This window comes from Salvelinus namaycush, chromosome 15 (genome assembly GCF_016432855.1).
Source record: "Salvelinus namaycush isolate Seneca chromosome 15, SaNama_1.0, whole genome shotgun sequence".
NCBI lineage: Eukaryota > Metazoa > Chordata > Actinopteri > Salmoniformes > Salmonidae > Salvelinus > Salvelinus namaycush.
The window spans coordinates 2,871,927-2,886,625 of NC_052321.1; the positions used below are offsets into that span (position 1 = coordinate 2,871,927).

The window sequence follows — 14,699 nt, forward strand, 5'->3', positions numbered from 1 at the left end:
CTTGAAACTGCGTGAGGTTATAAATACTGCAAACAGTGCTTCCCCAAAAAGTATCAAAATCAAACTTGTGCTGCCGATATTCTGTCTGCATTTAATTGGACCCTTTGAAAAGTCAGACTAAGTGCAGACTACGGAGTTACAGAAGTACAGTGGCTTAAGGATGTGAACTCAATATTTTTTACTAATTGTGTTTCATGTTCCATCATTTCAGATTGTGATCAATCCAAACTTTGAAGTGGCGGAGAGTGACTTCACCAACAACGCCATGAAATGCAACTGCAAATACGACGGCCACCGGATCTGGCTTCACAACTGTCATATGGGTGAGCAGCTCTACCTCTATATTTGTCATGGAAAACTGACCTGGGTCTTAAAGGGCAGCCTGTTACTGACCTGACCTGACCTGACCTGTCCTGTCCAAACCTCTCTTCCAGTACCCCCAGCCAGTCCTAACCTCTCCTCCAGTACCTCCAGCCTGTCCTAACCTCGCCTCCAGTACCCCCAGCCAGTCTTAACCTCTCCTCCAGAACCCCCAGCCAGTCCTAACCTCTCCTCCAGTACCTCCAGCCAGTCCTAACCTCTCCTCCAGTACCTCCAGCCAGTCCTAACCTCTCCTCCAGTACCTCCAGTCCTAACCTCTCCTCCAGTACCTCCAGTCCTAACCTCTCCTCCAGTACCTCCAGTCCTAACCTCTCCTCCAGTACCTCCAGTCCTAACCTCTCCTCCAGTACCTCCAGCCAGTCCTAACCTCTCCTCCAGTACCTCCAGTCAGTCCTAACCTCTCCTCCAGTACCTCCAGTCAGTCCTAACCTCTCCTCCAGTACCTCCAGTCCTAACCTCTCCTCCAGTACCTCCAGTCCTAACCTCTCCTCCAGTACCTCCAGCCAGTCCTAACCTCTCCTCCAGTACCCCCAGCCTGTCCTAACCTCTCCTCCAGTACCCCCAGCCAGTCTTAACCTCTCCTCCAGAACCCCCAGCCAGTCCTAACCTCTCCTCCAGAACCCCCAGCCAGTCCTAACCTCTCCTCCAGAACCCCCAGCCAGTCTTAACCTCTCCTCCAGTACCCCCAGCCTGTCCTAACCTCTCCTCCAGTACCCCCAGCCAGTCCTAACCTCTCCTCCAGTACCCCCAGCCAGTCCTAACCTCTCCTCCAGAACCCCCAGCCAGTCCTAACCTCTCCTCCAGTACCCCCAGCCAGTCCTAACCTCTCCTCCTGTACCCCCAGCCAGTCCTAAACTCTCCTCCTGTACCCCCAACCAGTCCCAAACCCTCCTCCAGTACCCCCAGCCAGTCCTAACCTCTCCTCCAGTACCCCCAGCCAGTCCTAAACTCTCCTCCAGTACCCCCAGCCAGTCCTAAACTCTCCTCCAGTACCCCCAGCCAGTCCTAACCTCTCCTCCAGTACCCCCAGCCAGTCCTAAACTCTCCTCCTGTACCCCCAACCAGTCCTAAACCCTCCTCCAGTACCCCCAGCCAGTCCTAACCTCTCCTCCAGTACCCCCAGCCAGTCCTAAACTCTCCTCCAGAACCCCCAGCCAGTCCTAACCTCTCCTCCAGTACCCCCAGCTTGTCCTAAACTCTCCTCCAGTACCCCCAGCCAGTCTTAACCTCTCCTCCAGAACCCCCAGCCAGTCCTAACCTCTCCTCCAGAACCCCCAGCCAGTCTTAACCTCTCCTCCAGAACCCCCAGCCAGTCCTAACCTCTCCTCCAGTACCCCAGGGTGTCCTAACCTCTCCTCCAGTACCCCCAGCCAGTCCTAACCTCTCCTCCAGTACCCCCAGCCAGTCCTAAACTCTCCTCCAGAACCCCCAGCCAGTCCTAACCTCTCCTCCAATACCCCCAGCGTGTCCTAACCTCTCCTCCAGAACCCCCAGCCAGTCCTAACCTCTCCTCCAGTACCCCAGGGTGTCCTAACCTCTCCTCCAGTACCCCCAGCCAGTCCTAACCTCTCCTCCAGTACCCCCAGCCAGTCCTAAACTCTCCTCCAGTACCCCCAGCCAGTCCTAACCTCTCCTCCAGAACCCCCAGCCAGTCTTAACCTCTCCTCCAGAACCCCCAGCCAGTCCTAACCTCTCCTCCAGAACCCCCAGCTTGTCCTAACCTCTCCTCCAGAACCCCCAGCCAGTCTTAACCTCTCCTCCAGTACCCCCAGCTTGTCCTAACCTCTCCTCCAGTACCCCAGGGTGTCCTAACCTCTCCTCCAGTACCCCCAGCCAGTCCTAACCTCTCCTCCAGTACCCCCAGCCAGTCCTAAACTCTCCTCCAGTACCCCCAGCCAGTCCTAACCTCTCCTCCAGAACCCCCAGCCAGTCTTAACCTCTCCTCCAGAACCCCCAGCCAGTCCTAACCTCTCCTCCAGAACCCCCAGCTTGTCCTAACCTCTCCTCCAGAACCCCCAGCCAGTCTTAACCTCTCCTCCAGTACCCCCAGCCAGTCCTAACCTCTCCTCCAGAACCCCCAGCCAGTCCTAACCTCTCCTCCAGAACCCCCAGCCAGTCCTAACCTCTCCTCCAGTACCCCCAGCCAGTCCTAACCTCTCCTCCAGAACCCCCAGCCAGTCCTAACCTCTCCTCCAGAACCCCCAGCTTGTCCTAACCTCTCCTCCAGTACCCCCAGCTTGTCCTAAACTCTCCTCCAGTACCCCCAGCCAGTCCTAAACTCTCCTCCAGAACCCCCAGCCAGTCCTAACCTCTCCTCCAGAACCCCCAGCCAGTCCTAACCTCTCCTCCAGAACCCCCAGCCAGTCCTAACCTCTCCTCCAGAACCCCCAGCCAGTCCTAAACTCTCCTCCAGAACCCCCAGCCAGTCCTAAACTCTCCTCCAGAACCCCCAGCCAGTCCTAACCTCTCCTCCAGAACCCCCAGCCAGTCCTAAACTCTCCTCCAGAACCCCCAGCCAGTCCTAACCTCTCCTCCAGAACCCCCAGCCAGTCCTAACCTCTCCTCCAGAACCCCCAGCTTGTCCTAACCTCTCCTCCAGAACCCCCAGCCAGTCCTAACCTCTCCTCCAGAACCCCCAGCTTGTCCTAAACTCTCCTCCAGTACCCCCAGCCAGTCCTAACCTCTCCTCCAGAACCCCCAGCCAGTCCTAACCTCTCCTCCAGAACCCCCAGCTTGTCCTAACCTCTCCTCCAGAACCCCCAGCCAGTCCTAACCTCTCCTCCAGAACCCCCAGCCAGTCCTAACCTCTCCTCCAGAACCCCCAGCTTGTCCTAACCTCTCCTCCAGAACCCCCAGCCAGTCCTAACCTCTCCTCCAGAACCCCCAGCTTGTCCTAACCTCTCCTCCAGAACCCCCAGCTTGTCCTAACCTCTCCTCCAGAACCCCCAGCCAGTCCTAACCTCTCCTCCAGAACCCCCAGCCAGTCCTAACCTCTCCTCCAGAACCCCCAGCCAGTCCTAACCTCTCCTCCAGAACCCCCAGCCAGTCCACTTCTTTGATCATTCCAGAAGTAGCACCGCTGATTCAAATAGTCACCGAATCATCAAGCCCCTCATTAGTTAAATCACACGTACGTGGACTGGCTGGGGGGAACTCGAGGAGTTTGGGAAACACTTCCCTAGTTTGTTCCAGATTCTTGCCTTCTGTCTCTTGTTCCAGGCTCTTCCATTGCCTTCTGTCTCTTGTTCCAGACTCTTCCATTGCTTTCTGTCTCTTGTTCCAGACTCTTCTATTGCCTTCTGTCTCTTGTTCCAGACTCTTCCATTGCCTTCTGTCTCTTGTTCCAGACTCTTCCATTGCCTTCTGTCTCTTGTTCCAGACTCTTCCATTGCCTTCTGTCTCTTGTTCCAGACTCTTCCATTGCCTTCTGTCTCTTGTTCCAGACTCTTCCATTGCCTTCTGTCTCTGACTATTGTGTTCTATTGTGTCATTGCCCCTACAGGTGATGCCTTCAGTGAGGAGGCAGAGAGGAGGTTTGAGAAATACCCAGGGCAGTTCAACAATCAGATCTCATAATCCTCCTAGCAACGCACCAATCTGTTCCAGACCCCTGTACAAACCAAAGAGGAGGGCTGATGCCTTTCATCGTGTTCAACAATGGGACTACCAATCACCCTTCATCACCTAGCTACCTATCAGAACCAACCATTCATCATCACAAAGCAACCAACCAATCACAAGCCTAAATTCCACAAGGCAGCAGTCTGATCTGAAGGATCCATGCCAAAGTCATGTTGTATTGTGAATGTGTTGGTGTGTGTCTGAGTTAGTATTATTATTATATTATACTGGAATACTCAGTGCTTTGTTTTCAAAAACAAACTTACTTTAGATATTTTGTTCAAATGTGAGTATATTATGTTACATTACGTGGCAGAAGTACAATTCATAAAACTAGTCTTAATGTGTGATTTATTGATATGCAACCTTTTCATGAATGTTTTGTTTATTAAGTTATGAATGAAGTTTTATTTTTATAGCCAGTCTAGTTTTGAAAGGTGCTCCAGGAGTAGACCTCCATTCTAACAGCATGAGGCATCAGTCAGAGAACCATTCTACTGCCTCTCCTCATAGACTTAGATAGACAGCTCTAGTGCCCTAAAGCCTACTTGAGCACAGCAGCGCCATTGAGGACTTTCACCATACTGAAGTAGTCAACCCGGGTGGGACTTCCTATTGGTTTAGGAAGGATCACATGATTCTGCCCGGGGCATCAAGAGGGATCAGCCAATGAATTATACTCCTGAGTAAACATTCTGTAACTCCAGGGGGCAGTAAATCACCAACCTTGTCTTTATACCTGTTCAGACAACACCCTCCAGGGGGCAGTAAATCACCAACCATGTCTTTATACCTGTTCAGACAACACCCTCCAGGGGGCAGTAAATCACCAACCTTGTCTTTATACCTTTTCAGACAACACCCTCCAGGGGGCAGTAAATCCCCAACCTTGTCTTTATACCTGTTCAGACAACACCCTCCAGGGGGCAGTAAATCACCAACCTTGTCTTTATACCTGTTCAGACAACACCCTCCAGGGGGCAGTAAATCACCAACCTTGTCTTTATACCTGTTCAGACAACACCCTCCAGGGGGCAGTAAATCACCAACCTTGTCTTAAACCTGTTCAGACAACACCCTCCAGGGGGCAGTAAATCACCAACCTTGTCTTTATACCTGTTCAGACAACATCCTCCAGGGGGCAGTAAATCACCAACCTTGTCTTAAACCTGTTCAGACAACACCCTCCAGGGGGCAGTAAATCACCAACCTTGTCTTTATACCTGTTCAGACAACACCCTCCAGGGGGCAGTAAATCACCAACCATGTCTTTATACCTGTTCAGACAACATCCTCCAGGGGGCAGTAAATCACCAACCTTGTCTTTATACCTGTTCAGACAGCATCCTCCAGGGGGCAGTAAATCACCAACCTTGTCTTTATACCTGTTCAGACAACATCCTCCAGGGGGCAGTAAATCACCAACCTTGTCTTTATACCTGTTCAGACAACACCCTCCAGGGGGCAGTAAATCACCAACCTTGTCTTTATACCTGTTCAGACAACACCCTCCAGGGGGCAGTAAATCACCAACCTTGTCTTTACACCTGTTCAGACAACACCCTCCAGGGGGCAGTATGCACGTTTGTTAACCGACTCATAGACGTAATAGAGAATGTCCTCAATGGTGCCGCCAATGCTTTTACAAAAGCTATTATGGCTCAGATGTAAAGACACCTCCTTTGTCAACCTCTATGATCTCCATGCAGTTCTACTATAGATCATAGTGAGGATCTAATTCTTAAGTGTTAAACCATCCATCCCTAGTCAAGTGTTAAACCATCCACCCCTAGTCAAGTGTTAAACCATCCACCCCTAGTCAAGTGTTAAACCATCCACCCCTAGTCAAGTGTTAAACCATCCATCCCTAGTCAAGTGTTAAACCATCCATCCCTAGTCAAGTGTTAAACCATCCACCCCTAGTCAAGTGTTAAACCATCCACCCCTAGTCAAGTGTTAAACCATCCATCCCTAGTCAAGTGTTAAACCATCCACCCCTAGTCAGTTTGTCATTGTGCATGATTGTACCATCAGGTGTTTTAACACGGTGCTCACCTAGTGGTCTCTTATGATTTCAGCTTGTTTTGGATCTCCTTTGAGGATATAGTTTGGATTTGCTTTTACGCAAAGGGGACGATTCCGATTCCTTCCTACGCACGCCTTTCCTACGCACTTCTCAGTATTTGTTATTCAGACTTCGCTTATTCAGTCGCGTAATGCAGGTGTGGCTACCTTGCGCTCTGCATAAATGTCATTCAACTGCTGAAAACCCTCCCACTTGCTGGCCAACAGATTTTCTCATGGAGTTTTTATTCAATAGTGTTTTCAGTACATTTATCTTAAGCCATCCCTTTAAATACGGTGTACCTTTTAATTTTGTTGACAGACTAGGATGCTATTCTCATGCTGATGTTCAAGGTCAGAATACACAGACAGGGTGCTATTCTCATGCTATAGTTCAAGGTCAGAATACACAGACAGGGTGCTATTCTCATGCTATAGTTCAAGGTCAGAATACACAGACAGGGTGCTATTCTCATGCTATAGTTCAAGGTCAGAATACACAGACAGGGTGCATGAAAAGCGGATAACGTTCCATTTACGAGCTCTTCCCTCGGGTCGGAATCGGCCTGATACAGCACAGACCAGAAAGTGAATACGTTCCATTTACGAGCTCTTCCCTCGGGTCGGAATCGGCCTGATACAGCACAGACCAGAAAGTGAATACGTTCCATTGACGAGCTCTTCCCTCGGGTCGGAATCGGCCTGATACAGCACAGACTAGAAAGTGAATAATATTTGTGAATGTGTTTATTGTCCAGTGTTTCCAGGTGCTAAAGGATTATTATGCCAGACTGAGATAAGGGATATTCATTAGGCTATTATACATTAAACAACAGACTGACTGACTGTGTTGTGTGTCTGTATACCTTTGGATACATTACCTTTGAAACACAGGAACCTTATACATTACCTTTAAAACTACACAGGAACCTAATGCATTATCTTTAAAACAACACAGGAATGTAATACATTACCTTTAAACCAACACAGGAATCTAATACATTACCTTTAAACCAACACAGGAATCTAATACATTACCAAGATGCTAACCTACTACCTGCATTACCAAATAAACCAATCAGTCAAGAACAGTAAAACATGTGTTGATGTACTGTCATTACTTGTGGATAGAAAGTAACATACCACAGATTTTCTGTTCTGGGGTGCCAAGAATACCACAGATTTCTGTTCTGGGGTGTCAAGAATACCAGAGATTTCTGTTCTGGGGTGCCAAGAATACCACAGATTTTCTGTTCTGGGGTGTCAAGAATACCACAGATTTTTGTTCTGGGGTGTCAAGAATACCAGAGATTTCTGTTCTGGGGTGCCAAGAATACCACAGATTTCTGTTCTGGGTGTCAAGAATACCAGAGATTTCTGTTCTGGGGTGCCAAGAATACCAGAGATTTCTGTTCTGGGTGTCAAGAATACCAGAGATTTCTGTTCTGGGGTGTCAAGAATACCACAGATTTTCTGTTCTGGGGTGTCAAGAATACCACAGATTTCTGTTCTGGGGTGCCAAGAATACCACAGATTTCTGTTCTGGGTGTCAAGAATACCACAGATTTCTGTTCTGGGGTGTCAAGAATACCACAGATTTCTGTTCTGGGTGTCAAGAATACCACAGATTTCTGTTCTGGGGTGTCAAGAATACCACAGATTTCTGTTCTGGGGTGTCAAGAATACCACAGATTTCTGTTCTGGGTGTCAAGAATACCACAGATTTCTGTTCTGGGGTGACAAGAATACCACAGATTTCTGTTCTGGGTGTCAAGAATACCACAGATTTCTGTTCTGGGTGTCAAGAATACCACAGATTTCTGTTCTGGGGTGACAAGAATACAACAGATTTCTGTTCTGGGGTGTCAAGAATACCAGAGATTTCTGTTCTGGGGTGTCAAGAATACCACAGATTTCTGTTCTGGGTGTCAAGAATACCACAGATTTCTGTTCTCGGTGTCAAGAATACCACAGATTTTCTGTTCTGGGGTGTCAAGAATACCAGAGATTTCTGTTCTGGATGTCAAGAATACCACAGATTTTCTGTTCTGGGGTGTCAAGAATACCAGAGATTTCTGTTCTGGGTGTCAAGAATACCAGAGATTTCTGTTCTGGGTGCCAAGAATACCACCGATGTTCTGTTCTGGGGTGTCAAGAATACCAGAGATTTCTGTTCTGGGTGTCAAGAATACCACAGATTTCTGTTCTGGGGTGTCAAGAATACCACAGATTTCTGTTCTGGGTGCCAAGAATACCACCGATTTTCTGTTCTGGGGTGTCAAGAATACCAGAGATTTCTGTTCTGGGTGTCAAGAATACCACAGATTTCTGTTCTGGGGTGTCAAGAATACCACAGATTTCTGTTCTGGGGTGTCAAGAATACCACAGATTTCTGTTCTGGGTGTCAAGAATACCACAGATTTCTGTTCTGGGGTGTCAAGAATACCACAGATTTCTGTTCTGGGGTGTCAAGAATACCACAGATTTCTGTTCTGGGTGTCAAGAATACCAGAGATTTCTGTTCTGGGGTGTCAAGAATACCACAGATTTCTGTTCTGGGTGTCAAGAATACCACAGATTTCTGTTCTGGGGTGACAAGAATACCACAGATTTCTGTTCTGGGTGTCAAGAATACCACAGATTTCTGTTCTGGGGTGACAAGAATACAACAGATTTCTGTTCTGGGGTGTCAAGAATACCAGAGATTTCTGTTCTGGGGTGTCAAGAATACCACAGATTTCTGTTCTGGGTGTCAAGAATACCACAGATTTCTGTTCTCGGTGTCAAGAATACCACAGATTTTCTGTTCTGGGGTGTCAAGAATACCAGAGATTTCTGTTCTGGATGTCAAGAATACCACAGATTTTCTGTTCTGGGGTGTCAAGAATACCAGAGATTTCTGTTCTGGGTGTCAAGAATACCAGAGATTTCTGTTCTGGGTGCCAAGAATACCACCGATTTTCTGTTCTGGGGTGTCAAGAATACCAGAGATTTCTGTTCTGGGTGTCAAGAATACCACAGATTTCTGTTCTGGGGTGACAAGAATACCACAGATTTCTGTTCTGGGTGTCAAGAATACCACAGATTTCTGTTCTGGGGTGACAAGAATACAACAGATTTCTGTTCTGGGGTGTCAAGAATACCAGAGATTTCTGTTCTGGGGTGTCAAGAATACCACAGATTTCTGTTCTGGGTGTCAAGAATACCACAGATTTCTGTTCTCGGTGTCAAGAATACCAGAGATTTCTGTTCTGGGGTGTCAAGAATACCACAGATTTCTGTTCTGGGTGTCAAGAATACCACAGATTTTCTGTTCTGGGGTGTCAAGAATACCAGAGATTTCTGTTCTGGATGTCAAGAATACCACAGATTTTCTGTTCTGGGGTGTCAAGAATACCAGAGATTTCTGTTCTGGGTGTCAAGAATACCAGAGATTTCTGTTCTGGGTGCCAAGAATACCACCGATTTTCTGTTCTGGGGTGTCAAGAATACCAGAGATTTCTGTTCTGGGGTGTCAAGAATACCAGAGATTTCTGTTCTGGGTGTCAAGAATACCACAGATTTCTGTTCTGGGTGTCAAGAATACCACAGATTTTCTGTTCTGGGGTGTCAAGAATACCACAGATTTTCTGTTCTGGGTGTCAAGAATACCAGAGATTTCTGTTCTGGGGTGTCAAGAATACCAGAGATTTCTGTTCTGGGGTGCCAAGAACACCACAGATTTCTGTTCTGGGGTGTCAAGAATACCACAGATTTCTATTCTGGGGTGCCAAGAATAGTAGATCTGTATCTGACTTTAAGACTTGGAAACATCAACATTTTCAAAGAGTCAGTTGTAAAGTCAGCGTAAGAATCTTGATCTCACAACTGATACCTTATCTTATCGTGAAAAGCTTTGCATCCTTGGATTTAATCTGATCAGGCATGTAGATCATGCAGCTTTCAAAGGCAATGTTACCGTGTTCGGGACAACACATCTCAGATGTCGGCTCAATCAGAAAGAAATGACCTAGAGTCTAAGCCTCATTGAATAACAGATTCATATATGGAAAAACAGATAGTCAACAAAATTTAAAAAATTTAAAAATCATAATTTTTTTTTAAAGTGTCTGTCCTATACATTGCATTCTGAAAGGATTCAGACCCCTTGACCTTTTCCACATGTTGTTATGTTACAGCCTTATACTAAAATGGATTACATAAATGTTCCTCAATCTACACACAATACCCCATAATGATATCACAATACCCCATAATGACATCACAATACCCCATAATGACATCACAATACCCCATAATGACATCACAATACCCCATAATGACATCACAATACCCCATAATGACATCACAATACCCCATAATGACAAAGTGAAAACGGGTTTTAAAAAAAGAATTACAAAAAATAAATAAATAGCTTATTTACATAAGTATTCAGACTCTTTACTATGAGATTCTAAATTGAACTCAGGTGCATCCTGTTTCCATTGATCATACTTGAGATGTTTCTACAACTTGATTGGAGTCCACCTGTGGTAAATTCAATTGATTGAACATGATTTGGGAAGACACACACCTGTCTATATAAGGTCCCACAGTTGAGAGTGCATATCAGAGTTCATGTCAGAGCTTAAACCAAGCCATGAGGTCAAAGGAATTGTCCGTAGAGATCCGAGACAGGATTGTGTCTAGGCACAGATCTGGGGAAGGGTACCATAACATTTCTGCAGCATTGTAGGTCCCCAAGAAAACAGTGGCCTCCATCATTCTTAAATTGAAGAAGTTTGGAACCACCAAGACTCTTCCTAGAGCTGAATGCCCGGCCAAACTGAGCAATTTGGGGAGAAGGGCCTTGGTCAGGGAGGTGACCAAGAACCCGATGGTCACTCTGACAGAGCTCCAGAGTTCCTCTGTGGAGATGGGAGAATCTTCCAGAAGGACAACCATCTCTGCAGCACCCCACCAATCAGGCCTTTATGGTAGAGTGGCCAGACGGAAGCCATTCCTCAGTAAAAGGCACATGACAGCCCACTTGGAATTTGCCAAAAAGCACCTAAAGGACTCTCAGACCATGAGAAACAAGACTCTCTGGTCTGATTAAACCAAGACTGAACTCTTTGGCCTGAATGCCAAGCGTCACGCCTGGAGGAAACCTGGCACCATCCCTACGGTGAAGCATGGTGGTGGCAGCATCATGCTGTGGGAATGTTTTTCAGAGGCAGGGACTGGAAGACTTGTCAGGATCGAGGGAAAGATGAACAGAGCAAAATGTAGAGAGATCCTTGATGAAAACCTGCTCCAGAGTGTTCAGGACTTCAGACTGGGGCGAAGGTTCCCCTTTCAACAGGACAACGACACTAAGCACACAGCCACGACAACGCAGGAGTGGCTTCGGGACAAGTCTCTGAATGTCCTTGAGTGGCCCAGCCACAGCACAGACTTGAACCCAATCGAACATCTCTGGGGAGACCTGAAAATAGCTGTACAGCGATACTCCCCATCCAACCTGACAGAGCTTGAGAGGAACTGCAGAGAAAAATGGGAGAAACTCCCCAAAAAGTCAAGTATATATTACTGGGGTGTTACTGTATCAAAATAAGGGAGGACATATAACAACTATACAAAAATATAGATATAAGTCAATTAAACTTATCCTGTGGGAAGGGGGACTGGATCTCACTAGGGGTTGGGGTTAGCATGAGAACCAATGAGGTTAGGGTTAGCATGAGAACCAATGAGGTTAGGGTTAGCATGAGAACCAAGGAGGTTAGGGTTAGCATGAGAACCAATGAGGTTAGGGTTAGCATGAGAACCAAGAAGGTTAGGGTTAGCAGGAGAACCAAGGAGGTTAGGGTTAGCATGAGAACCAATGAGGTTAGGGTTAGCATGAGAACCAAGGAGGTTAGGGTTAGCATGAGAACCAAGGAGGTCAAGGTTAGCATGAGAACCAAGGAGGTTAGGGTTAGCATGAGAACCAAGGAGGTTAGGTATGGGGGCCAAAGAGGTTCGGGCTCAGGCCCCGGGGGTGGTTAGGGTTAGAATAGTTTCAGACAACAGCCATTCAAAGGAAAGGTCTATACTGTACACTAGGCTGGGGATAGCTACCTATACATGTATATTTAGAAACACACCAACATCTATAAAATAAACATGATGAACCAGAAGTGTCTCAAAAAGAGGGAATATAGGGAGTGGGGAATATAGGGAATGGGGAATATAGGGAGTGGGGAATATAGGGAGTGGGGAATATAGGGAGTGGGGAATATAGGGAATGGGGAATATAGGGAATGGGGAATATAGGGAGTGGGGAATATAGGGAATGGGGAATATAGGGAGTGGGGAATATAGGGAGTGGGGAATATAGGGAATGGGGAATATAGGGAATGGGGAATATAGGGAGTGGGGAATATAGGGAATGGGGAATATAGGGAGTGGGGAATATAGGGAGTGGGGAATATAGGGAATGGGGAATATAGGGAGTGGGGGATATAGGGAATGGGGAATATAGGGAGTGGGGAATATAGGGAGTGGGGAATATAGGGAGTGGGGAATATAGGGAGTGGGGAATATAGGGAGTGGGGAATATAGGGAGTGGGGAATATAGGGAGTGGGGAATATAGGGAATGGGGAATATAGGGAGTGGGGAATATAGGGAGTGGGGAATATAGGGAGTGGGGAAGTACAAATCGGAAGTGCTCAAATCTCTAAGACGGGAGAAAACACATTCAATTCCTATAGATATTCACTCAAATTAGAAGTAAAATAGGCATATAAGGAGTTGTTTCCATCACACTATTTCTACAAAATCCACACAATAGTATCACATTTAAAAATAATTAAATAAGAATCCAGCTCAAACAAAGTAATAATAATGACCAGTACAATAGATCTGTAGCTTGACCTCTACATGTATTCAGAAATACCAGTGGAGACGCCAACTGTCTAAAACAGCCAGCAGATGGAGACAAATTGCCGGGTGGTTTAGTATTTATCATGAAGGCCAAGAGCAGAGATACTCAACTCTGACCATACGAGGTCCAGAAGTCTGCTGGTTTTCTGTTTTACCTGATAATTAACTGCACACACCTGGTGTCCCAGGTCTAAATCAGTGCCTGATTAGAGGGAACAATGAAAAACTGTAGTGGAACTGGCTTGGAGATCCAGAGTTGAGTTTGAGGGGTCTAGAGGATCAATGGTTCCTAGTGTTCCAGTTCATTGTCGCTCAGCCCTGTGTCTTTGAGTGTTCCACCCCCCCATATTGGTCTCCAGGCCAACAATTCTAATGTTCTCCTCTGTACGAGACCTGAGTGGATCTATCACCCGTACGAATGTGGTATAGATGTTGTTTGAGTCTGCATTCTAGTGAATGTTGTGTCTCCAATACCGAGTTTATGACAAACAAGGACATCAATCACATAAACCACATTTCTAGTATCCAAATGGACATTATGCCTGATTGGAGCGCGAATGCCTATTGGACAGATTGTGTTTGGGTAAAGTGTTTATTCTGTACCCATTTATTATTAGTCAGTTTTGAATGGACTAGAATGTTGTTGTTTAAAAATAAAAATAAATCACCTTTATTTAACCAGGTAGGCAAGTTGAGAACAAGTTCTCATTTACAAATGCGACCTGGCCAAGATAAAGCAAAGCAGTGCGACACAAACAACAACACAGAGTTACACATGGAATAAACAAACGTACAATAGAAAAATCTACATACAGTGTGTACAAATGTAGTATGATTAGGGAGGTAAGACAATAAATAGGCCATAGTGGCAAAATAATTACAATTTAGCAATTAAACAGTGGAGTGATGGAGGTGCAGAAGATAAATGTGCAAGTAGAGATACTGCGGTGCAAATGAGCAAAAAAATAAATAACAATATGGGGATTAGGTAGTTGGGTGGGCTATTTACAGATGGGCTGTGGACAGGTACAGTGATAACAGGTACGGTAGCATGCTCTGACAGCTGATGCTTATAGTTAGTGAGGGAGATATAAGTCTCCAGCTTCAGTGACTTTTGCAATTCGTTCCAGTCATTGGCAGCAGAGAACTGGAAGGAAAGGCGGCCAAAGGAGGTGTTGGCTTTGCGGATGACCAGTGAAATATACCTGCTGGAGCTCGTGCTACGTGTGGGTGTTGCTAGGTTGACCAGTGAGCTGAGATAAGGCGGGGCTTTACCTAGCAAAGATTTATAGACGACCTGGAGCCAGTGAGTTTGGCGACGGATATATAGCGAGGGCCAGCCAACAAGAGCATTTAGGTCACAGTGGTAGGTAGTATATGGTGCTTTAGTGACAAAACGGATGGCACTGTGATAGACTACATCCAATTTGCTGAGTAGAGTGTTGGGGCCTATTTTGTAAATGACATCACCGAAGTCAAGGATCGGCAGGATAGTCAGTTTCACGAGGGTATGTTTGGCAGCATGAGTGAAGGAGGCTTTGTTGCAAAATAGGAGGCTGATTCTAGATTTAATTTTGGATTGGAGATGCTTAATGTGAGTCTGGAAGGAGAGTTTACAGTCAAACCAGACACCTAGGCATTTGTAGTTGTCCACATATTCTAAGTCAGAACCGTCCAGAGTAGTGATGCTACTCGGGCGGGCAGGTACGGGCAGCGATCGGTTGAA

General features: G+C 46.5%; 1 protein-coding gene across 1 annotated transcript in view; it reads left to right on the top strand.

Moving 5' to 3' along the window:
• The window catches only part of loxl3b (lysyl oxidase-like 3b), a 62,562-nt gene extending 58,422 nt beyond the window's left edge, over nt 1-4,140 (top strand). Inside the window, exons 15-16 of the mRNA XM_039008782.1 lie at nt 212-323; nt 3,884-4,140. Coding sequence (XP_038864710.1) covers nt 212-323; nt 3,884-3,957 — 186 coding nt within the window. The 3' untranslated portion in view covers nt 3,958-4,140. The remainder of the gene's footprint in view (nt 1-211; nt 324-3,883) is intronic.
• Nucleotides 4,141-14,699: the final 10,559 nt, after the last annotated feature.